General features: G+C 41.1%; 1 protein-coding gene across 3 annotated transcripts in view; it reads right to left on the bottom strand.

Moving 5' to 3' along the window:
- Positions 1-24,270, bottom strand: part of NAV2 (neuron navigator 2) — a 364,133-nt gene that overhangs the window by 31,341 nt on the left and 308,522 nt on the right. For all 3 annotated transcript variants that reach the window (XM_088175391.1, XM_088175389.1, XM_088175390.1), the window contains 8 exons: positions 19,261-19,399; positions 13,899-14,190; positions 12,267-12,969; positions 8,258-8,725; positions 7,157-7,222; positions 5,924-5,968; positions 3,599-3,759; positions 1,019-1,207 (listed from right to left, as the gene is read on the bottom strand). In XM_088175391.1, the coding sequence (XP_088031517.1) occupies positions 1,019-1,207; positions 3,599-3,759; positions 5,924-5,968; positions 7,157-7,222; positions 8,258-8,725; positions 12,267-12,969; positions 13,899-14,190; positions 19,261-19,399 (2,063 nt within the window). The remainder of the gene's footprint in view (positions 1-1,018; positions 1,208-3,598; positions 3,760-5,923; positions 5,969-7,156; positions 7,223-8,257; positions 8,726-12,266; positions 12,970-13,898; positions 14,191-19,260; positions 19,400-24,270) is intronic.

Here is a 24,270-nt window from a genome sequence, read left to right as displayed (position 1 = left end):
TACAGATTAAATACTGGAAAAATTACTGGGATAGAAACAGTCCAACTGACATTGCTTATCTATACTACAAGCAGAACTGTGGAGCTGCAAGTTCAGAACACCCCTACTGAAGAAACAAGAATGTGCTACTCTAAGCATGAATTAATCGTTTTGAGAGCATTAAAAATGAAGCACAGGATAAGTTTAAACCATTTCTTGAACAGTCAAGATCTAGGTGCAACACTTATTTCCTGTATCTGACCAAAACATTCACTCAATAAACATCATCATTCTCTCTGGTGACCAGTGGCAGGACCCAAGGAAATGTCCACAAGTTGTGCCACAGGAGGTTTGGGTTGGAGATCAGGAAAAGGCTCTTCACCCAGAGGGTGACTGGGCACTGGAACAGCTCCCCAGGGCAGTGGTCACTGCAGCAAGGCTGGCAGAGTTTCAGGAGTGTTTGGACAATGCTCTCGGGCACACGGGGTGATTATTGGGGTGTCCTGGGCAGGGCCAGTGTCAATTTTCCTTTCTCCCTGGATCCTCTAGGCTAGCTCTGGACCATGGGAGATGGGGAAATGCCAAAAAGGGCAAAAGACCAAAGGAGGCTCTTTCTCCCATGGGAAATGGTCTTCTCCAGGTGGGAGAAGGAGAGAAAGAGCGAACAGAAAATGGCAGGAGGTTTTAACCCCAGGAAAGGGGAGGGGAGGAACAGGACCCTGAACAATGGGGTATAACTGAAGGGGAGGGGTGAGGGGAGGCCAGAACCATCACCACAGCTTGGGCGAGTACACAACAAACCATTTAGTGCAACAGAACATTCACAAACCAAACTACATTAGTGCAACACAACAGGCCAGGAGCCACATTTGATGATCCTCGTGGGTCTCTTCCAACACTCCGATCCCACCATCGGAACAACCACAACCAGGATAACGGTTTTACTTAACACCAAAAACAAAAACAAAAGCCGTGCTTGAACCGAAAAGTGCAAACACCACCCTGGGAGCCCTGGCAGCACCAGGGGGGCTTCACTGACCCTCCTCGAAGCCGTCGCGGAAGGAGCCGGAGCGGCTCATGGTGCGGCTCTTGTCGTCCAGGGACACGGAGCTGTTGCGGAGGCGCGTGTCGCCGTAGGGCTCGTAGGGGCCGTCGGCGTTGGACAGGCTGTGTGTGCGCAGCATGCCCGCGTTGGACAGGCCCATCTGCGCCGCGCTCGTGGGGCTCGCTGCAAACCGGCCACAAACACACCGTTACCGCTCCGCTCCGCCCTGCAGCCAAACTGCAAAATTTCCTCCCTCCCCCGCCTACTTTGAGACACAATTTTTTGATCTGGGTGCTGGTGAGAGTCAGGGAAAAGCAGCAGTCTGATTTTTCCCAAACTACTCAAAGGAAAACAGAAAGGAAGGAGTTAATAACAAAGTTCAGCACCTGGTGTTGTTGACAAGATAAGCGCGTGAGAAACGTGATGTTTTAATAAAAGCGTGTTTACAAGAATTTTGCCTTCCTTGGACCAATGAGCTTGTTCTATCCTTTGGTTCTGTGAACCAGTCTATAAAAATGTGTCTGCTCCTACAATAAATCACTTCTTCTGCTCTCAGAAAAGGAGTCCCTGTTGCTGTGTCAATTTGCCATTCCCTCGCCTTACAGCAACATTTTTGATATCATCTTCTCCAGGCTTCGTTGTTTTTCAAGTAAGGGGTATGCTGACTACACTAGTGAATGTGAAAATTCAAGTAAAACAAAGCCATTTTAAACACTGGGTGATATGTCTGTGTTTCCACAAACAAGCTCAGTCACCTCACTAACACTGTCCAGGCATGAACTAATTAACTCCTCATTTAATTTGGAACTATTCTTCCACAAAAATTATGGGGTTTTGTCCATACAGAGCAGGACTTACCTTCTTCAAAGCCTTCAAGCTCTAAGAAAATGACATTTTTCTATGTATTTTAGTCACAAATGTAAAGAGCTTTAGTTTCCTAATAGCTGTATATTTCAGAACTATCCTTCCACTATGATGTCCTGAGAACTGCAAAATATTAATTTTACCTCAAAAGCCAATATTATCCCAGCCAGTGTTTAGAGTAGAAAAGTACTCCAATCTCACATTTCTCAAAAGAACTTTTGTTCTTTTGTTCTGTGTAAAATTATGCCTGCTATTTACTAAGAATTGAATTGAATTACTTATTTACTAAGTTGATTTGTGGGTAAACAAAGAGAACAAAATCATTGTTCATCGGGGCAGGTTCCTCTTGGTGTGCTGTCATTGCCTGTTTCTGTAGAAAACAGGATAATTCCGTTTACAGGTGCTCGATTTTCATATCATCATTTGCTCTTAAATTAAATCAAATGACCCCCTTAACTCCAGTATCTCTAAGCTCTCTTCTTAAGAACATAGAAAAATGTATTTTCTTTTTTTTTTTGTATTCACTGCTGTTTGCGGCCAAATAGCTTTTGAAGCTAATACAAATAATCTCCAACACTCTACATAAAGAGTTTCTGAGCCTATGACAACACCTTTTAATTTATTTTTTTTTAAATTTCATGAACTTTCCTGACAGTTTCCTAGCTGTTGGAAATGTAGCCACGCTGTGTGTATGTTCAGCTGAAATGTTGCTAAGTGTCAGTTTATTTAAAGCCAGTTATTGAATGTGTTTCTTTACAGAACACTCAAAGAAAGGCTCTAAAATGTCATTACTGCAACTCAAAACTACACTAGAAATAAGTGATTGTGCAATCTGCTCCAAATTCACAAGGACAAGCTTAACTATTTTGCACATAATTATTATATATAAATTAGTAATTTTATAGAAGTTATAATAAACAACATATTTATTTTAAGTAATAATATTAATTATTATGGAGGGGCTTCTGAAAGTCATAAACAAGCAGGCATTTTCTTTCCAAATGTCACTTAAAGACAAAATTTACAAACCTGAAGAAATTGCAAAGCAGCTAAGTCATGTTTAACCAGCCCACCACAGGTGAGCACCACTAGCACTTTAAATCAGGTTATTTCAACTGCTGATATGGTCAGCTAAAATCTGCAATGCTTTATGGATCCTGCCAATCAGCTGTTATTGTTTCCTTCATTTAAAATGTGTTTATCAATGAAATTAAGTGAAGGAATGGAACTTTTTCTGACTTGAAACTCCCCTGACTTTTATATAGTGCTTGATTGAACTTCCTGCAATTTTCCAACAAGCCAGTTGAAAAAGACAAAGATAAAATATGAAACTGATGAGGCTGGCACATACAGTAAGTAAAACGCTTGGATTTTAGAGAATCATTTCTGTAAAGCAGGCAACATCTTATGTCCTCTAAGCACCCCACTGTGTGATATTAACTGACAGCTCTACTGAACATTTTATAAAACCCACAATTTATATGAAGGAATCTGACTGCTCCCAGAGAAGCAGTTTCAAAGTTACTGCAAGTATGGCACCTTTGGGCATATGAGATAATGATGCTAATTAGTCATACTCATTTCAATGAAAGTGCTTCCTCAGATTCAATGTGGGCCTTGGAGCTGCTGAAAGAAAATTATCTTGTGTAGCATGCTGTTTTCAGGACATACAATGCACTGCCATGATTATTCAAACAGATAATTATTCACCAAGCTGAGAGAAGTTAAATCTGGTTCCAGAGGGTGATGTTACACTGGATCCAGATGAAAATGGAGAATTGGCAGCAGTATCCTGCAGTCCTCCTGCTGAATGGGAGCGGAGCCATTCCTTTGCATCCTCTTGACTACGGAGCTGGGAGGATGGAGTATACCTGCAAAAACAAACAGCCTTTTCACGATGAACTTTGATATTTATCTGACTGTTTTGTTTAAAAAAAAACCAACCAACCAACCATGAAATGTCACAAGGCTTGGGGTGGGAGAGAGAGAGAAAGAAAAATGGAAGAATCCTCATATGAAATTAAAGGATTAAATAATATAAATCAAATAGAATTCTGAATTAAGGAGCTGCTCCAGGCTCTTCCAACATGTTCCTAATCCATTTCACCTCTGTTTGGGGGGGAAAAAAAAAACCCCACAAACTTCTTTCCTACTGCTTCAGGTATAACCAAACTGGAGTGAACCCAAAGTTAGAGGTAGAAGTCGTGCAGTGTAGCACTATAGGATAAAATGTAGTGTGTGCTACATCATATGATTTAAAAATAAAACTATAACTTGGAAAACCTTTCCCTAAGCTATGCCAAAATCTAACACTATTTAAATATTTCAGTACATCAATAATCTTAGCTGACTTTTTGTGATATTATAACCAAATTCAAGTCAACAAAGCCATTATCAGGATTTTTTCCAACAAGCTGTGACCCAATATTTCATATTCCAGAGATATTCATATAAGGTCTGTGGAGGTGTATCCCATTTAGTTCAAAACTAACAGGATTAAAACATCATAAAGGAGACCACATTTAGCCTTTTCTGAAGGCAATGAAAACAGAAGAAACATGGTCTATGCCCAACATCAGTGGCAAAACACCCACTGGCTTCAGCTTAAACTTGATTTATTGTGTATCTGTGTGAAAAATAGGAATGTCAAGACAGGTGTTGTGTGAGCTACGTGATAGGGTACAGGCAGAGCATCCCAGAAACACTTGTTTGCTGAGGGAATTCAGTGCCTGTCTTGGGCTATGCCATCACCTTTGGACAAATACTTATGAGTTACTAGCTCTCCTTCCAAAAACTTAAAGCCTATTATTAGCTGATACTATCTATTTAATTGATTCCCTTCAATTAAATACCCTACAGTAAGATATCACTTATTAAGACTATTTTAAATCAATGGGAACACTGCAATAATTCAAAAAGTCAAACTGCTTTCAAAAACTACATTCATTCTTCTGCTTATGTTTCAACACTTCAGCAGCAGTCCCTGACAATCTGCATCTCTAAAATTTTGCATATAAATGAGTTTCTTTAGAAAGGGGCTTTAAACAGTCATGTTACCTTAACACAATACAGATTTATTTTTATTTTCAGCATTAATACCTACCTCTTCAGTACTCAAATGTTTTGGTCTTAGAAGAGAGCATTTATTAAAGACATACTTGAGGACCATAGAAACATTAAAACAAATTGCCATTTTAAGAAAGGCTTTTAGTTCTCAGCTTCATGGCACAAGGCTGCTGTGAAGAACAAGATGCATAGCACAGAAAAAGTCACATCTGCAGTTCCAAGGCAGTGATCCCAGAAGCTGCAGTAAGCAATTCAGAAGCTGCAGTTTTCTAAATTGTCAAAGATATCTTCTGTATATTCTCTGTAAAGCATTTAATTAACATAGCTAATAGTAATTCTGGCTAGAATTGCTTGGATCAATGGAAAAAAAACTATGTTATAAAAATCACTAACCTACATATGCACAAAATATGTGAGAAAACAACTGCTGAAAGCTTATTTGATGATTTTTTTTTGTTATTTTCTACGAGAGTAGAGCCCTATAGATTTAAGTATTCTGATGTAATTTAAAAAAAAATTTAATATGCCCAATTTCATCCTGAACGGTTTGGCATGATCTTGTAAATCTTTTCTATTTATATAACAACACCAAGGTTCCCAGGGTTAAAAAACGATTTCAGGTCATTCCATGTAACAGCCGCAGAAACAGCAGCATTATTGTTTTTAAATCAAGCCCAGGGATGGTTTGAGATTAAATGCTTTCCAGCAATTAAGCCAGCAAAAGCCACAGTTCTTGCTCAAGCAGAGAGGCCACTGGATAAAAAAAGCAGAGTTGTCAATGGTCTTCTTTGAGGATTGAAAAGAAAGCAAGTAAGAAAGCAAAAAGGAAAGCTAGAAAGAAAGAAAAAAAGAAAGAGTATTGTTGCCACCTCTTGCAAACTGCGACCACCACCACCAGCCACAACAGAAACACAAAGCAAACTCCAAAGCCACCACAGAAGATGTTAAACCATGTGGAAACACCAATACCTGAGTCCCTTCTTAGGCAAAGTGTTCCTATCAAGATGTGGGTCACTGCAGAAAAGTTAAAAGAAAAGAACTTCAGAGAAGAACAAAAGGGAAGGAGTAAGATCAGGACGGAGGAAGGACGTACAAACATCTGCATCACCTTTTCAGAGGAAAAGGTGCTGGGGCCTCCCTGCAGACACATGCACAGACCTCCTCACCCAGGTGGGCTTTGCACAAACATGCAGCTGGTACCATGCCAATGAACCACATCTGTTCACAACCTCATTTCACTGTTTCTCCTACCCACAATGAACAAAAATGGCTCTTTAAACATCAAATGGGTGTTTAAAAATACACTTTTCAGCAGGCTATTGGTAAAAAGTGATGGGAATCTTCAAGTCCAAACCATCTTCCCATCATTTCTTTCAGCAGACACCATTTACAGGATGTACCTAATTACTGTTTAAATTTCCAAATCTTAGCCAAAGTTCCATTAGCAAAGTAAAATGGACCCATCAGTTGCCCAAAAGTCTACTATTTCAGTTTATATTTTTACAACTGATGACCAGAGCCTCTTAATTTGTTTTTACAGAAAATATCTCTATGCTTAAGCAAATTAATTAAATGACAACCCTTATAGCTAAGTTACAGTATGGGACTGATTAAAATTACATCAGTGAGCAAAAGTGAGCTGGAATGTTTAGATTTGTGTCATCTTTTCATTACTTTAGCATTCATTTGTACAAGGATGAATGTGCCTAAGTACTTGGAAACACTCATGAGCCAAGCTGCAGTAAGAGACTGACGACACTGAATGACACAGGGACGTCAAGACAAAAAGGACAGGCCAGAAAGGCAGTGGGAAAAGCAGCATGCCAGAGGAATGCTGAAATGCTAGTGAGAGTTTAGATTCATTGGGAAAAAAAAAAAAAGGGCATATTTTCAAATTGCCTTTGGCAAAGGTATGCAGGGTGGGTTAAAAGTACACCCCCAAACCAAAGGACATTCTCAGAAATAAGAGCAACACCAAAAACATGCCAACTGTGCTGTATGCCCCTCTCCAGATTGATTTGGGTGGGTAAATGGGTGTTTGCAGGGACTCTCACTGGCATGTCTTTGTGTCAGTTCACACCTGGATGATGAACACAGCAGAGCACTCAACTGAGCACAGTCTGGCACAAAACAATTTGCTTCACTGAGATGGGCAACAAAACCTACAGCCTTGAGCGTTCTCCTGTCCTGAGACAGCATTACCTGTCCTGTCTCCTGGGCAAAGTATTTCGGCAGAATTTGGGGCTAGCAGCAGGGGAAGAAAGAGGGCTAGAAAGAGCAGTCCAACAAGACAGAAAACAAGAGAAGGAGTATTAGAATGAAAAGATGAGAGAACAAAAAGGAGTTATAATAAAACACAAACAGAACCCCAAACTATCAGAACATTACATTCAGGTGCAATTTCCTCCACTGAGACACAGCTATAAAAATCTTGCTACCTGAATTCATCACTACACGTGAGATATAGACAGATTCAGACATAGCTGATTTCCAGTACTTGGAAGGGTTCAACTGCCATCTACAAGGAGTCCTTCAGAGATCACTACTGAGTTCACCCCAGTGTCAGCTCAGTGTGCCACCAACCCAGTTCTGATGCTAGAAAAGCCCTGTTCCCTCCTCCCTGCTCAGCCTCCTCCCAGGTCCTATCCTGTGTCCACACAGGCACCAGTGAATCTCACAGTATACAGAGCTGAGGAGCAGATCAGTCTGAAATACAATTCAGCTGATTGCTTTCCACTTGGATCCAGCTTCCAAGAGGATTCACTAAGCATTCACATATTCATGTGAATACGAAATATTATAGGGAGCAATTTGAGATAGGATAAGGCAGCAGGGAGAGGATGAGAAGGGATCAAGTGACTATGGAGATGAGGACTTGTCTTTTCAGGATCACCTCCAGTTTGAAAGTTGTCAAATTCTATAACCAAAAAGTTTAACAGGAAACAGTTGACTTTTCCAATCAAAACTGGAGGTTTTTTTAAAATATCACTATCAGCTCAATTCAGCAGATCTTTGGAAGGATAACCTACAATGCAAAAGTATTAGGCACCATATGGTAGCAAAAAAAAGTTGTCACATTGGCTGTGACAGCAAATTAAAAACCTCATCTGAACCCATCCTCCTGCTCTGAACTGGGCTCCTTTCCTGGAATAACTTATCTGTATGTTCTAGTCCTAGAGTTATCTGCATTATATGGTAAGAGGCATTACTTGATCTGTATCTGCAGTGTTGGCTACTGCTGCCAGGGCTTCATTCCCACTTTGAGATACAAACACATGGAAAGAACAGAAAACACTCACTAACCTTTCAGACAATGTAGTCTTAACACTGTTGGTTCGGACGAAGGGGGTCAGAGAATCATCCTTGGAGGTTGGAATCAAGCCACTGGAGGAGTTATGGCTCAGCCCACCTCCACTGCTCAGGGAGATGTCTATGGACTCACAGCTGGTGTGCAGGCTGCTGACAGACTGGTATCCAATGCCATCCTTGCTAACTGCAGAAGAGCTACTGGCATTGGTACCCCATGTCAAACTGTTGGAAGGAGCAGAGTGTGCAGAACTGGGGCTGGAAGCCAGTGGAGACTGGTTGAGATCTGTGCTTTTACCATAGAGGGGACTGCTGCCCCCACTGCTCAGCACACCACTGCCAGATGGGGAGTCAAGGTTACCCTGCTGGTTCATGGTAGCATGAGGGTTGGAGATGACAACTGAGTTTTTCATATTTTCAGCTGTTGTGATGGGAACTTGTTTACTAGGCTTGCCACCAAAAAGTCTGTAAAAAAGAAGACAACATGAAAAATACATAAAATGTAATAGTAAACACAAGGATATCTTATATCTAGACCATATATATCATCTTAGCTTCAGAAAACCTCTATTGAGTGCATGATCCTAGATTGTACATATGCAACTATACATTCATAATCTCCTCGAGTTCACTGCCCCTTTCAATAAAGCCCAGAGGCAATTACAACAGCTTCAAATCTATCTCAGGTGTGTCATCTTTGAATCATCAACCAGTGCTTTCACAAAGCTAAAATACAGCTTCAGAGAACTAAAGCAATCATATTATCTTCTGTTCCTTAAGGAAAAAGGACAGAGAAACAATCTGATGTATGGAATACTACAGATTGAAAGCTTACTGAGCAGGTAAATTCTGTGCAAATCACCAAATGCTCTGCACAGAACCAGCTTTTGCTGGGATGCAACAATGTACTCAAACCAAATGTAGGCTTGATTCATTCCATGAGCCAAGCTGGCTGGAAACCGTATTAGTTAGTGGAGAATGTGATGTTACCTGCTTTCTGGCACCTGGAACTGGCTAGTGAAAAACTGAGCTCCAGAACTCAGAGAGGGAGGGGATGGAGGAGGCTGACCACAGCATCACTGCTGCCTGTGATGCAGCTGCACTGCCAAGGAAGCAAAGACCCCTTTCCCTCATAAACAGTCAATGAGAAACTTCTCAGAAGTGCCCAAATGCCTTTGTAGTAATCATGCTTCAGACTAAATTATCAATCATTCCAAAACTGATCTTCAAAACTAGGAAGGAAGCGTATCTTCACTCCAGCTTCAAACATCCACCACAAAACATTGCTTTTGTTTTTGCACTTGGCTCCTGTAACTGCCTTTGCCACCTTAGTTTTCCTCACATGTACCTGTATACAGATCTGCTTTTTTATCATTCACTGTTTAGTACTGTGAATGAAACCTTTCAGAATAGAGGGCTACAGCACTTCCATACAAGTGTTCCTACAGGCTTAGGGGTGGGTGTGCCCTAGGCAGAACTTTCTCTGCTTTGCAGTATGCCCAGGTTGTTGGACACCTGGACACTTTGTCCCTCACTGCTCAGAAACACAGGCTGTGTTAGAGCTGGGCAGCTGCAGCACACCTGGAGCAAGCCCAGTGCTGCCAGCAGCAGTGTCCACACTGCACAGGTGTGCTGGGTGCCCTGCACAGGTGTGCTGCGTGCCCTGCACAGGTGTGCTGTGTGCCCTGCACAGGTGTGCTGCATGCCCTGCACAGGTGTGCTGCATGCCCTGCACAGGTGTGCTGCGTGCCCTGCACAGGTGTGCTGTGTGCCCTGCACAGGTGTGCTGCATGCCCTGCACAGGTGTGCTGCGTGCCCTGCACAGGTGTACTGCGTGCCCTGCACAGGTGTGCTGTGTGCCCTGCACAGGTGTGCTGTGTGTACTGCACAGGTGTGCTGCATGCCCTGCACAGGTGCTGCCTGCAGCTCCAGTGCCCGGAACACACCTGAGCTGGGCAGCTGCTGCTGCAGACTTGCCACAAGTCACTTGGACCACACTTCCAACTGAGAGGGCAGGCTTAGATCAGACATAAGGAAGAAATTCTTCCCTGTGAGGATGATGAGGGTCAGGCACAGGTTTCCCAGGGAAGCTGTGGCTGCCCCATCCCTGGAAGTGTTCAAGGCCAGGCTGGGTGGGGCTTTGAATGAGCTGGGATAGTGGAAGGTGTCCCTGCTCATGACAGGGGAGTCAGAATGAGATGATCTTCAAAGTCCCTTCCAACCCAAGCCATGATTCCATGGCCTTCAGCAGCTACACCAGCTTAGGGTGTTCCCTAAGGTATTCCTGTGCCAGAGCATAACAGCCTCTTCAGCTGCACTAGGGAAACTACTCTTAAAGAAAGGATCCCAGAGCTTAAAAAACCTCAAACACCCACATAACAGCTTGACAAGCTGTTTTTAAGCTACTCTCTGTTTATGACAACATGGAAGTTACATATATTCACAAACTTACAGGTAAATCTGTATCATTACAAAGGTATGGATTCTAATTCACTGTGTAACACCAAAAAAATTACAGGGCCAAGAGGAAATATGCAAAAAACAATGTCTGCAACTCAACTGACTATGAAAATTAAGCTCAAAATCTTCTTTACTGTCATCCTAGAAATCAGCAAAAAGCAGATGAGGCCCAATTCAACTCTGACGCATTTCAACACATGACAGCTTTGACAGGCTGGTGAAAATTCAAGTGTGAAATTGTAAATCAAATGAGGGAATTGTTAAATTGAGCCTCAGTGTCTGCTCTTTAAAGTTTCATGTATTTCTAATGTAACATTTCAATTATACAGCTAGCAATGTAGCTTTTTAGTAATAAAAAAATCCCAGTCACATTCCTACCAATGCATTGCCTGAGGCACATTGAAATCACCGAAAACACTGAAAATCTGCATTTCTCACTGTGTATCCTATAGAAGTGAAAGGCCTACTGAAGTTTTTAAGTAGCCATTGATGAAAATCACGTGTTCCAAAAGTACATGGTTTATCTATTGTTAATAAAGTATCTTCAATTACCCTCACACAGACTCTTCAAATAAAACCACCCATGTAAAAACAGTTTACAGTATCAGCCTAAGCTGCCATCACAGCCATTATGCTTGCACTGGTGCTTCAGATGGAATGTGGCTTTCTCACATCACTGGAAGCAGGATGATGGAGCATAACTGTATGGGTATTATGGGCGTCACGACAAAATGAAATGCAAAACACTGCAACTTGAAACAGACAAGCTACTCAGATTCAGTTGAAAAATAATATTAACAGAACTTTTCACCAATATCAAGGCTTTGATATATACTGCATCAATAAATTAGCTCCTCACCAACTATTTGTTAATGTTAGTATGTGGGGTACTCCTGGAGAAGTAGAAGACAGATAGGATTTTTGTCCAAAAATAGTATTAAAATAAGTAAATTTAACCCAGTTAGACAGTAATTTTATTTAGGGTTCTTCTACACAGGCTAAAATGCTGAGACTTCCAATATACTGGGCTAGTCCACACAATTTATTATAGTTTGCTTTGGATGAATCTAAGCATGGCAGGTCAATGCCACTATGATCATGAAAATCTGAGATAACCCTCCAGTTGCTGGTTTATAATTTGATCCACGACTGGAATATTTTCAGATTTGTTACATATACATCTGTGCAATAACTCTTCAGTAACCTTCAGGTAAGAAAATTCTTATTCCTGTGATATCTCCATGGATAAAAGCCTTCAGGTATGATTTTTGCAACAAGGAGACTCAAATCGTAGCTGCCAAACTTTCTGCCAGACAGGATTGGTTTTTTTCCCTAAACGTTAGACTTCTGCTGCTGTCGCATGACGTCCTAAGTATCCACAACACTGGCCAACCTGTTTGTGTGAAATTAAATGTAAATACAAAGACCTAGAAGTAGGACACTAAATAGTAAGTGCTGCACCAAAGCCAGCCAGGCCTGGCTGGCAGAGTCCTGCTCATTCAGCTCCCACTAACACCACTGCACAACCAAGGAATTTGTTGCCTACCTGCGCAGAGTGGGAGAGGCCACATCGGGGTACTTGACTCCTTGCTGGTGGGTACTCTGAGCTCCGCTAGCAGCAGGCTGTGATGCAGGGTTCACTTTAACAGAATTACATGAAGCCACGCTTTCGTTGTCAGACGAAATCCCTTTCTCTTTATCAGTCTGATTGACTAATCCTGGCAGAGAGCTTCCAAGGATTACCTTGGCAGGCTCTCTGATTTTAGGGACAGGCAACCCAGCTGACTTGCTGCTTATGTTGGAGTCTATGCTACTCGTGCTAGATCTATTCCCAGCTCCACTTCTGCTACTGGATTTACTGGGCCGGGGTAAGCTACGGTACTGAAGATTAGTTCGTGCACTAAGTGCTAAGTAGCCATCATCCTGGTTCTGGGAGCCATCAACACTAGTCTTCCGACCAGTGGTCCTACCCATGAGTCCAGATGACTTGGGGATCTTTCCCAAGGTAGCCGATCTACTGGTGAGAGTTGCCCCACTGGCAGTGATTATGGTCATGCCTATGGCTGACCCGCTCTGTTTCTTAAATCCAAATGTATTAGTATTAGCAGCAGTTGTCCTAGAATTACTTGTGGGAAGCTTTTTGGATTCATCACCACTGCTGCGTCCTGCATCTGATGGGGAACGTTTAACATGTCCAGCTTTAGGAGATAGTCTACCCTTTTCTGATACCTTGGCGTCATCAGTTTTCCCTACAAAAATAGAAAAAGAATTCTAATATTTAATGACTTGAAAACATCAAGCAAATGATGAAACTCAAAGCAGCATGAAAAGCAAAAGCGTGTTAGCCACTGGAGTGAGGTTCAAAGTTATGATCTAGTCTGCACTGAACTTACATGCCACTCTAGTGAGTTACACATGCAGACTTGCCAAAAAAAGTATGTGGTGCCTTTGCCCTTGAGAATATGAAAAGCAGAACAGCCTTACATAAGTGACAGATAAGAAAAAAAAGTTTCCCTCTGTAGCTACCACAGATCGATCAATTCTATCATTAAACACTAGTAGTGTTAGGCTGATAGTATAAATTCCCTAAAAGGCATTGTTAAAGCATTTGTATTGTTCAAGACAGTATCTAACATTAAGTTTTTCATATACAATTCTGTACAAGACCTAATAAAAAGAGAGGTATTAAATTATATCGCTTGATTATGCAAATCCAATCAATTTTCATTCACACATCTGCAAGTGCTAAAATCATTAATAAACTTAGAAGAAAAGCCAGAAATCATGTTTAGTATAAACAAACATGCTTGTTTAGTAAGGGGGGGAAAAAAAAAAAATCTCCTCAACCATATATATTGTATGTTCTTGGTTAACAGTGACTTCAAAAACTAAGACTATATTATTTATAAGAATAAATACACCAATACTGTGCCAAATAAACAGCTTGGCTTAAGACCAGAGTTTTCAAGAAAACAACTGGCAGGGTGAAGTAATCTGAAATACACATTTTCAGACAGAAATAGAAATGTGGACATACAAGTTGCTGCTTAGGTTAAAGCAATGCCTAAAAATACAGATAGGATTACCTGAAGTTCAGGCTCTGCCTCTGCAAAGTATGTAAACTGTTTTCACACTGAACACACTTTTTGGCTTGTTTACATCTTACGCCTTTTCTCACCTGTTCCAGGTGTCTTTAATGTGCCTGGGGTGGTTGAAGGTTTAGGCCTTGGTGTGGTAATGCCAACCTGAGCTGACATGCCCCGTCGCCAGGAGCCCGTCTGGGAAATAACAGTGTTCTTCCTACCAGAAGTGCTTTTATCAGACTCATCTGACACATCAGAGGGATTCCGCCTCCACTTGGATCCCGGCTCCATTTTTATGCCGCTATCAGATCCCCCGTCGGATTTCTTGACTTCATCTCCGGACCATAAGGAATTCCGCTCCACCTGGGAATGCTTCTCTGCATCAGTCTAGGACAGATAAGGAATTGCAAGGCAACTCTCAGAGCAAGTCTTTCTTTTAAGAAGCTTTGTAAGTAAGAACCATCACCCTGATAAATCAGCTCAGCAGTCATCTCTGAGTACCAACAAACACGATGTGCCTTTGATGAAGAAATGTCACAGAAAGAAAATGACCCCAGCAATGACAAATCCTTTTAATATGCTTTATAAGAAAAATACAAAAAATTCAACAGTCATGCTCCTTGGAATAAACAAAGGGAAAAAAACTCTACTTCATTTATAAAGGACATATTCAGCTCCATGACAGTTATAATCCTCCATCTGAAATTTCTGACAAACCCTTTTACTGCAATGCCAAAAAAACATTTCAAACCTGTCCAGCCAGCCTTCCTTTGTTCCGGCTGCTTTCTTATCTCTTGTCTGGCAATCTGATCTCCAGAGCATGAGGAGGCAGCTTTTGGAACAGATCTGGATATGTGGAATGCTCTTAATTCTAACCTAACATAGTCAAAGGACACCCAAGGACTGAAGAAAAACTTTCTAACAATACTCAAGACTGACTTCAATACATAAATTACCTTAGTTTCTCTTACAGACTGCTTTTTCCCCTACTCTTTGCACAGACTGATTGTGCTACCACTCTCTTATGGAGAATTTTGCTAAGCTCAGTATTAAATAGGAAAATTTCTCATTAGCAAACCTTTGCAAAGATCTCAGAAATGTTTAAATTAAATGTAATACCCTATATATCTGTGTATATTTTATACATGCCCCATCCATATTTCCCACTGCTAATGATTACTATTCCAGAATTCTACACCTGCCAAATGCTGTTGATTAAATTTGGAGAATGTGGTAAAAGCACAACCAAACATTTTGTGATCAGGAACAAATGGCAAATATCCACACAGTTGACTCTGATCAGGATAAAAAATTTATAGCTGAAGTGTTCTCCAACCACCACAGCACCATGAAATTCAACACCTGACTGTGCAGTTCCCAAGTATGGGCTGATGGGTTTTGGTGAGGTGTTGATGCCACCTCTTCTGCCCTGCAGCCTCAGCAGAAGATGAATGTGCTCAGAACTGTGCGGTAGGCAGAAGGAAGAATTTATTTAAAAGGAAATTATTTTAAATATCCTGAAGCATTATAAAGCTCACAGTCTTTATTCCCTTTGGATAATCAGAAAAACACAGCACAGGAGAAGCTGTAAGATGATTTACCATGTTTTTTAGCTTTTATTTTTAAGCTCCTAAAGAATGTTTTATGTTTATGACTTTTCCTACCAGATCACACCATTAAAATTCAAGAATTTAGGGGAACTGTGATTGGATTTCCTCTGCTTTTTACTGTAAAGCCTGAAAAACTAGTTAAGCAATCAGTGTGTGAAAGCTGACACCATATATCATAATGGTCTTTCTTCAGTCGAGAAACAGGGCTTGGGTTATTTATCTACATATTGAGTCATTAGACTAATATGCATTTTGAATTATGGATTTAGATAATATTATGTTATTGTACTTTTCCTCATGCTACACAAATATTTCCCTGCCTCTCCATTGAAAGAGAGCAATCCAGCATAGGCTTGAGTGGATCTCTGCTTTTTAACTCCCTTCTCTTCCTATGCCTGCCAGGTTAGGGGCTGGTGGGTCACCTTTCTATTTCTGACTATCAGAAGGTGTGTAATAAATTCACATTGTGCCTGTTCCTATGTCCTGTACCTCTCCAAAATCACTGTTTCATGTAAACATCTCCTACACTCACAGATCTTGGAAGAGAACACAGGGAAAAAGTACCAAACAATCAATCAACAAAGCCACCTCAAAGCCACCACGTGGTCACTTCAGTACCTTGTTCTAAGCTCCTTGTCTGGAATTGTGAGTATGCACTGTTAGTGTTCAAGAAAAAGAATTACCCCTTATTGCTACCAAAGGCCTTATTCTAGCTTGGTTGGCTAGGAAATATTCCTGTATCTTCTATTTCCCCTCCCCTAATCTGTAAGATTAGTACAGTCTCCACAGAGAGAACAGCACTGCAAGAAGTCCTCTACCTTTGCTCTCCTCCATTTCATTCCACTACTACACCCACGGCCAAAATTTTCCTGCAGCCTTTGAAATGCTGCACCTCCACCTTTGAAGCCCTCTGGCCAGAGATGTTTCTGTTTAATGGTAAACACTGAGAACAGCACAGAAACATGACTAAGGAATCAAAACCAAAACACAGTGAAATCTGGCTGGGGGATTGCAGCTGAAACTCCACTCTCCTGGAAGGGTGAAAGTGGAAATACTCTTGGCTGGAGGTCATGGAAGACACAGAAAGCACGAGCTGAGAGCAAAGCCTGAGCTTGGAAGCAAACCACCAGGATTTCTCAACTCACTCATAAAGTTTTGTAAATCTGAAACTGTGAACAGACCAAATCCACCTTTGCTGAGAAGATGTCTTATACAACAGCTTAGGGATGCTGCATTTTTCCATTTAAAGGAACCTTTCTATCTTCCGATCTTTTTACCATCACATGATTGAATTTATTACTTGGTCTCTTTCTCCCATCTTATTTCAGTTAAAAGAGTTATTTTCAAATGCCCAATATGTCTTAATTTCTCCTTAAAGTATGTATATGATGTGACTTTAAAAGCACACTGTATGTAGTACTGTGATAAAGGCAACTTACCTAATTCTGTGCAATACAAAGGAAAAATAATAAGGTGCCAAAACTCATATAAGTACATTAAGTGGTTTGGCATAATCACAGCAGGACATGGGAACATGGTAAGGCAAATTCTGGTTCTCATCACTGGCTTGTTCAAAAACAACTTGCAAACATCTTCACTGCATTGCTGTAAAAATGGGCTACAGCTAGGAATGTCTCTGAAGATGGAGTTAATATCATATTTAAGTCCTGTTTCTCAAAGATGAAGAAACTATAGCTTCTGGAGTATGGGGTACTCATCAGCTCCAAAAATCAGCTTCTCAAGAGAGATTTTTTTCCTACTGCAACTATGCCTTTCTTTGCAGAGATGATTCTGCCTGAGTTCCTGATTTTATCAGCAGACACTGACATGTTCAGGCTCTCTCCCCCTTTGATGTTGCTGCATTATTTGCCTGGACTCCCAGCTGCACATGTATTAGCTTTGAGATCCCTCTTTAATTATATGAAATCCAACTTCTGTACCCTCTCAAAGAGATGTGACAAAATCACAGCAGCTCAAAAGCACCTACTGTTTAGGAGAACCAAGGCAAGGGACACCCTGAGAAGAAACCCACATCCTTCTGCAAATGTGTGCTAGTCCTTTGTGGCTCACCACCCTGGGGAAGGCAAACCTGGGCACTGACCATCACAAAGTCCTTCAGGAAAGACAGAAAAGGTGTCTGCAGCATTCTCTGCATCATGAGCTCTGAGGTCTACAATTGGCAGCAGAAAATTAACTCTGCATGCTATGCATTTCAGCACTCCAAGCTCCTTTCATTTCCTTGGCTGACAAGATTCAGGTAGTCTGTTCCACTGAAAATGAACTATTTTATGGGCAACAATTTGCAGATAACAGAATATCTGGAATAAAGATTGTCATTCATGAAAACTGAGGAGGGAAGCAGGTCAGAGACACACATCACATCAAAAAACTGCAAACACGACTTGTACATTCTCTGCTCCTAGCTTCCTCTGCCAACAACTACACACTACTGCCTGAACAAGCTCCAGCTGCTTTCCTTCTGGTGTCTGTCTGCACCCTCTTGGATACTGTAATAGTTGTGGAGGAGGAAGAGGAGTTTGTCAACACGATTTTGATCTCTCAGAGGTGTTTCCAAGAATCTGATCTATCAGAAGATAGAAGTCATATGCGTTTCTATTTTTTTCCCTTAGATTAATGTTTAGTCACATCTCCTTAAGTCTTCCTTCCCCCCCCCCAACAGTATTACAATGTTGAGACAGTAACAATTGTCAAAAAATACTTCTAGCTGCCCATCTTACTCTCTGTCAGGTACTGACAAACATGCTTGATAGATTTTAACCCCTCTCAGCTTGTATGGGACTTGTATTAGCAGCTCCAAGTGCCCGTGCAGTTACTGATAGGCAACCAGAGGCTACCTGGAAACCCTTTGTGTAGGCTCAAATATGCACTGCATGGCAAGGGAACAAAGACTACTCTGTGCTTGCACCACAGCTCTGGAGACAGAGCAATACTTCACAGCAACCACACGTCTGCATCAAAACTGATGTCAAAAACTGATTTAGGATCCGCTGATGAAAAGGACTGGAAAAGATTAAAAGAGGGAAGAAACAGAGGAGCAGGTCATACTGACATCCCTCTCCTCTACCTGTGGCACTGCCAGGTCACCACATCCCAGTGGCTGCAGCACACAGCACCCAAGTCCCTTGAGCAGGCTGTACAGAGAACAAAGCTGGACTCTGTAGTCCTGCACTTTCCCAAACAAAAACCTGTGCAATAGGTTAAAAAAAGCAGTCTATATGAGTGCAAACCTCTGTGTTACAGTTTATTTGATCAATGAAAAACTGTTAGATGCCTTCACTTGTTCCATCCTCTTTGGATGTGTGGTGCCTGAGCACAAAATGTACATTTATCCTGCTGATGGAGGCAAAATTTATCCTCCTATGAAATACTGCCAAACACAGAAAGCCTTCAGTAACACACAATAAAGCTCTGGAAATTTAATAAAATCCATTTCATTTGCATAGCATGCTTACTTTTCTGATAAAAGAGTAAACAACCTTTGAACTTTCACGTTGACTTTATTGCATTCTATTACTTAAGAGAAAAACGTAAACTTTTCTAGACCAAAAAAAAATCTCTATAAAATCCCATTTACATCTGTTATCTGTGCAGCAGAGCCTATAGGAAGGCAAGACTCAATTGTTTTGACATCACCATGGCAGAGATGCCACAGGTTCCACCCACAAAAATATTTGTAAATGCCATGAATGACAAGGTGGTCACTATTGATACTGTCTATACTGAAGGCTGGCTGTGTGTTCAAGTTCAGCCAGCCTAAAATAATTATGCCTCCTACACAGAGAAAATAATAAATATCAGTGTTACTTGAATAAACCAAAGCTCTTACCTGTGCATCTAAGTTCTTTCTGGACGAGGCAGGCGTGTTGGCATAGGAGCTGATAGAGGAGCTCGTGTTAATGTCATCAGTACTGAGATTATCTATGGTGTCACTGATCCCACTGCTGACAGAGCTGCTGTCATCCCAGCTGGAGAAAAAGCACAACAGAGGGAGAAAATAAGGGTCAAAAGACAAGACATCATTCGAAAGGAAGAGCATGATTTCTACAACCCTTAGCCCACTTGTGTTTGCCAGAAGGGCCAGTGTATGCCACCACCAAGCCAAGGCACCAGTGACACAGCTCTTCCTGACTCAGCTGAAACGTGTGCCTGCAGTCCCAGAGCAGGGGAAAGTAGTGGCATGAAGGGATATTAGCAGGGATTTTTTTCCTGTGAGGGTGGTGAGGCCCTGGCACAGGTTGCCCAGAGAAGCTGTGGCTGCTCCAGCCCTGGAAGTGTCCAAGGTTAGGCTGGATTGGGCTCTGAGCAACCTGGGATAGGGAAAGGTGTCCCAGCCCATGGATGGAACAAGATGATCTTTAAAGTCTTCTCCACCCCAAATCATTCTGTGATTCTGTGATCTCCAAGTAGCCATAGCACTGACTTGCTAAGAGATGGAACTTAAACGGAAAAAAAAATTCATCCTGAGGCAACCTCTTGTACCTGGGTGTTCCACAGACCTGGGCAACAACCTGGATCTACCATCAACAGCATCACCAGCCTCAGAAAACTTTAGCAACTAAAAGGTCAGTCTTTCAGATGGCAAATAACTGCATTGCCCTTTTCAAGAAGAGCAACTATTCAGGACTACCTTCTTCTTCCACCATGTGATAGCTTCAACATTTTACAGTAAATGAGAAACGTGTCACTGGAAATTTAGGACAAACAAAGCACCACACACAGAAAAAAAAAAAAAAAAAAAGCCTTGCCTGAAGCAATTTGAGTGTTAGAATGGAAAGAATCAGAATGATCTACAAATGGAGCCAGATGCTCCAACTCATAAAATGCCTATAAAAGTAAGCTGCTCAAGGAAGAGATTTATAAACTGGCTTACAAGTACTCCATCTCCAAGAACAATGAAGCTGGGATGGAAATACTGTCCTGGAAGGAGATCTGTGAAGACATTTCAGTCCACTGGATAACTATTGCTGGAAATGCAAATATATATATATATATATATGTATATATATATCATAGGTCATTTGCAAAGCATTAAGAGCTCATCACCTGGCAGCTCTCTAGCTATTTATAACCCCAGCTTCAGGTTTTGGGAGCTCCTGACTCTCCTCCCTGTTGCATTTCTGTTTGCTTTACAAACTTGTAACAAAGAGATTGCAATGAGGTTTCTGGCTGGGCAGTGAAAGCAGCTATATTTACACACCAATATACTGAGCAGTTCATATATGCATTTAAACCTAAACTGTCTTAATCTACGTTAAGAGAAGTGTGTAAAGAAAGGCAGCCTAGCTCTATTTGCTTGAACTTTATTCATAGTTTCACCACTGATTTACTATAGCCTTTCTACATAAATTTTGTCAGCTTTGAAATGGAGAGCATTTAATTTCTTCCCACTTAGCACTACAAAACATCTTCCTGCATGACTTTTAATGCTGCTTAATAATTTTAATTCCTTTTTCTTACTTGAGGGTACTATGTTTGCCCACATCTGTACAAGGCCTTTTAGGGAACTGAGCACAGCTTGAAGAGCAGCACAATTTGGTGAACCACAAATGAGGTGTGGCCACGGGGACACCCTGCTCTGCATGTCACAGGAAGGGCTATTGCTGGCAGCTGCTCCTTGCTGACTGCTCTGTTCCCAGTGAAGGCTCTCATCAGTGTGTCAGCACAGTCAGTTGTGCCCCCTCTCCCACATCCCTGTGGATAAGCTCAGATCAACAGCTCCAGCAAGCCAGGAAAGGAAATTTGGGATGCTCAGGCACCCTGCTCTGCTGGCAGAGAACAGGGATGTGGAGGGACAGGAACACACCAGGACACACTGCTGCCTCCTGCCACAGGCTCTCTTTAATGGAGCCTTGGGGTCTCCATCTGGTTTTCTCCAGCTCATGACAACTCGCTCCTGCCAGCTCTGACTTTCAGGAGTGTCCCAATTACAGGATTTCCAAGAAGATTTTCCAAATGCTGTTTGATAAAGTGCAGACACTCCAGCTCTCATGACTGGAAGGGAATGCTGCAGTCTGCAGTGTTGGGGATGCTACAATCCAAAGGAAAGACATTTTTTTCCCAGATTTGCCTTCACCTGGATAAAAGGGAATCCACTGCAATACAAAATAGAAATCCATGTTAAAATAAAAGTCACAATGTGAGACCTCCTGAATTTGAGACAGCCAGCCAGGCAGATTTGACACACCAGTTTTATATGCTGTTTTGAAAAATCTTTTCCACCACAACTGAATGAAAGATGTGCTGCTCGTGCCAAGAAATGTTGGGGGGGAATTGAAAGACTGGAAAAGGATTGAAAGACTTCTTTGAAGCACTTTTTTGTTTAGAGTAGGCAATTAAATATCACAAGGCAAAATATTGAAAGCCATATTACTTCTAAATTTCAGTTTTGAAAACAGGTCCTATAACTGATATTTATTTTTCTTTCCAAACCTATCACATAAAGCAATTACAATTCCTAGGTAAGTCTACAAATAAGGTTACAAACTATTTAATAAAATTACTGAATTAAAAAAAATACACTTCTTGTTTTCCAAAGTTTTATGTAGCAACAAACCTATCATCTATTTCTGAACCTATAATAAAATAACAATCATAACAGTAATAATATCATCAATGCCAATGCCTTCTGTGTTTGTTTCATTTCCTTCTTAAGGAGATATGGCAGTGGGTAAAATTTTCCTCTGTGTGACTCCTAGTCCTATCTTAAATGTATAGAAACTGAAATATTTTATTTTCAAGCACTCACAATTCTTAAACTACCATAGGCCCCCGTTCATCAGCATCTAAAGAATGTGTTTAATGTTAATCATAAGTAGTTTTTCTGGCATCAGCCAGTCCTGTTGGCTTCAGTTGGGCAATCTAAGGCATTATGAAAATATTTGAGTGCCCTTGTGAACTGGGACATGTGCCTGAGGACAAAGGTAGAAACATGCACCTGAATACATTGACAGCTCTGGCCTCTCCTCAAGGCTATCCTGGGCTTTAGGTCCTTTATGTTCTGCTGGAAACTATGAACTACTCCAACTCTGTATTTTCAAGCTTACCTTATAATCTGTTACTAAATTTAAAAAGATTAGCTGTTCTGAGGTCTGAAGATAGATGTCTGGATAGATTTTGGGAGCCACAAACAAAGCAACACAGCTCTTGTGAGCATGCTGGTGACACTGGTGCCCAAGGTGCTCTGACAAGGTAGGACATGTAATCCCACATATCTGTCTAAACCCAGATAGCTTTAGCTTTATTTAATAAATATCATTTCAGTAGAAAGGTGGGAGTACTCACTCTCTAGCTAGAAAAAACAACAGCATGTAAGAGAACATGAAAACACCTTAAGAAACTGAAAATAATTTTGTAAACCTACATAAACAATTACTGATGCTGCCCTTTGAAATAGCACTAGAGAGGGCTGGTAGAATTCACTGAACTCTGTAAACTAGATGCCAACACAAGCCACTTTATGACCACTCAACATTCACAGCTAAAAAGTAAAGCAATGAACCCACACATTCTGATTAAGGCTCTGGCTCCTCCAGGGGACCCTCACCAAACACAGACATTGGTTTCACGTTGTTCTTGAAACCACCCCAAGCCCTTCACATAAATTAGTTCATTTTTACCTTCATCCAGTGCCTTGATGGTTAAAGTCAAAAGCGAGGAAGCAGAATGGGGCATCTAACAACCCTAATTATGGTGCTCTTGGCTCCCAGAGCCAAGATAGCATCTTTGTAATTTAGCTGGTGCAATTAATAATTTCTGATGTCAGCAAAAGTCTACTCAACCATAACCTGAAGTGTTTGGGCTTTCCTTTTATTTGATCAATCACCTGAAACTTTACTTTGATTACTGAAAATTGCAAAAAAAAAAATTAACATCTTGGAAGTGTATTAGGTATGAAAATTATACAACCACCCACTTAAAATTCACCCCTGCCATCACTTAAAAACTCCCACAATGCTGCCTCCTGCTCTCCATGAAACCAAGCACCCCAAGCACCTTCCCCTGCCTCCCCACCTCACTCTGCTCACCCTAATGCAACACTGCTACTGCTCAAAGCTGCTTTTTCAAACAGGTTTGTAAAGCTGTTAGGCTCAGACTTGTATTTTTCCACAGTCTATCAGCACTTTTCCATCTTGCATAATCATCATCCACAGAATTGGCTCTTCTTTGTCAACTTGGACAGCACACAAAGTCACTCTGTGATTCTCAGGACAGCCCCTCTCACTGCAGAAATCATCCCCCTTTGCAAAGGAGTCATTAAAATCCTTCCAAATAAAGCTATTGTTGATGGCTGAAAATGCACTTTTCTCTACAGATCGGTGTGGATTTTAATTCTGTTGGATCTTCACTCAAAACCAAAATTACAATGAGCTGCTGAAAAATACATTTGTCCAAGAAAGGGCCTTGGGGCTCTACAATATTTCAAGTGGAAACATGGCAATTATCCTCTTGTATTTAAAAATTTAACTATTTATGACTTGATAGGTGAACAACAACAACAACAAAAACGATTAAGGTACAAAATGATTGAAACTTCACAGCATCTTCAGAGATTTAAAAGGAAAAATTAAATGTGCTATAACATGAGAGTAAATACTGCAGTTTCCACTGTTTTCTTCTGGGATTTCCTACAGTAGTGAGAACTGGGCCAGAAATGCAGCAAGCACACATAGACCCTTGCACAGTTTTCCTTTCAAACTGTTCTGAAACTGAAACATAACCAAAAGAATGGATGGAAATCTAGTTCAAGAGAAGTTAATTTAATTAATGTGTTTTACACTGCTATTAATCACCTACCTCCCTCATGTCTCCAGTTACTCTTTTTTTACAGGTATTTTAA

This window comes from Sturnus vulgaris, chromosome 18 (genome assembly GCF_052056855.1).
Source record: "Sturnus vulgaris isolate bStuVul1 chromosome 18, bStuVul1.hap1, whole genome shotgun sequence".
Taxonomy (NCBI): Eukaryota; Metazoa; Chordata; class Aves; order Passeriformes; family Sturnidae; genus Sturnus; species Sturnus vulgaris.
Note: the sequence above shows the minus strand (reverse complement) of the source record. Positions and strands in the feature narration are given on the sequence as shown.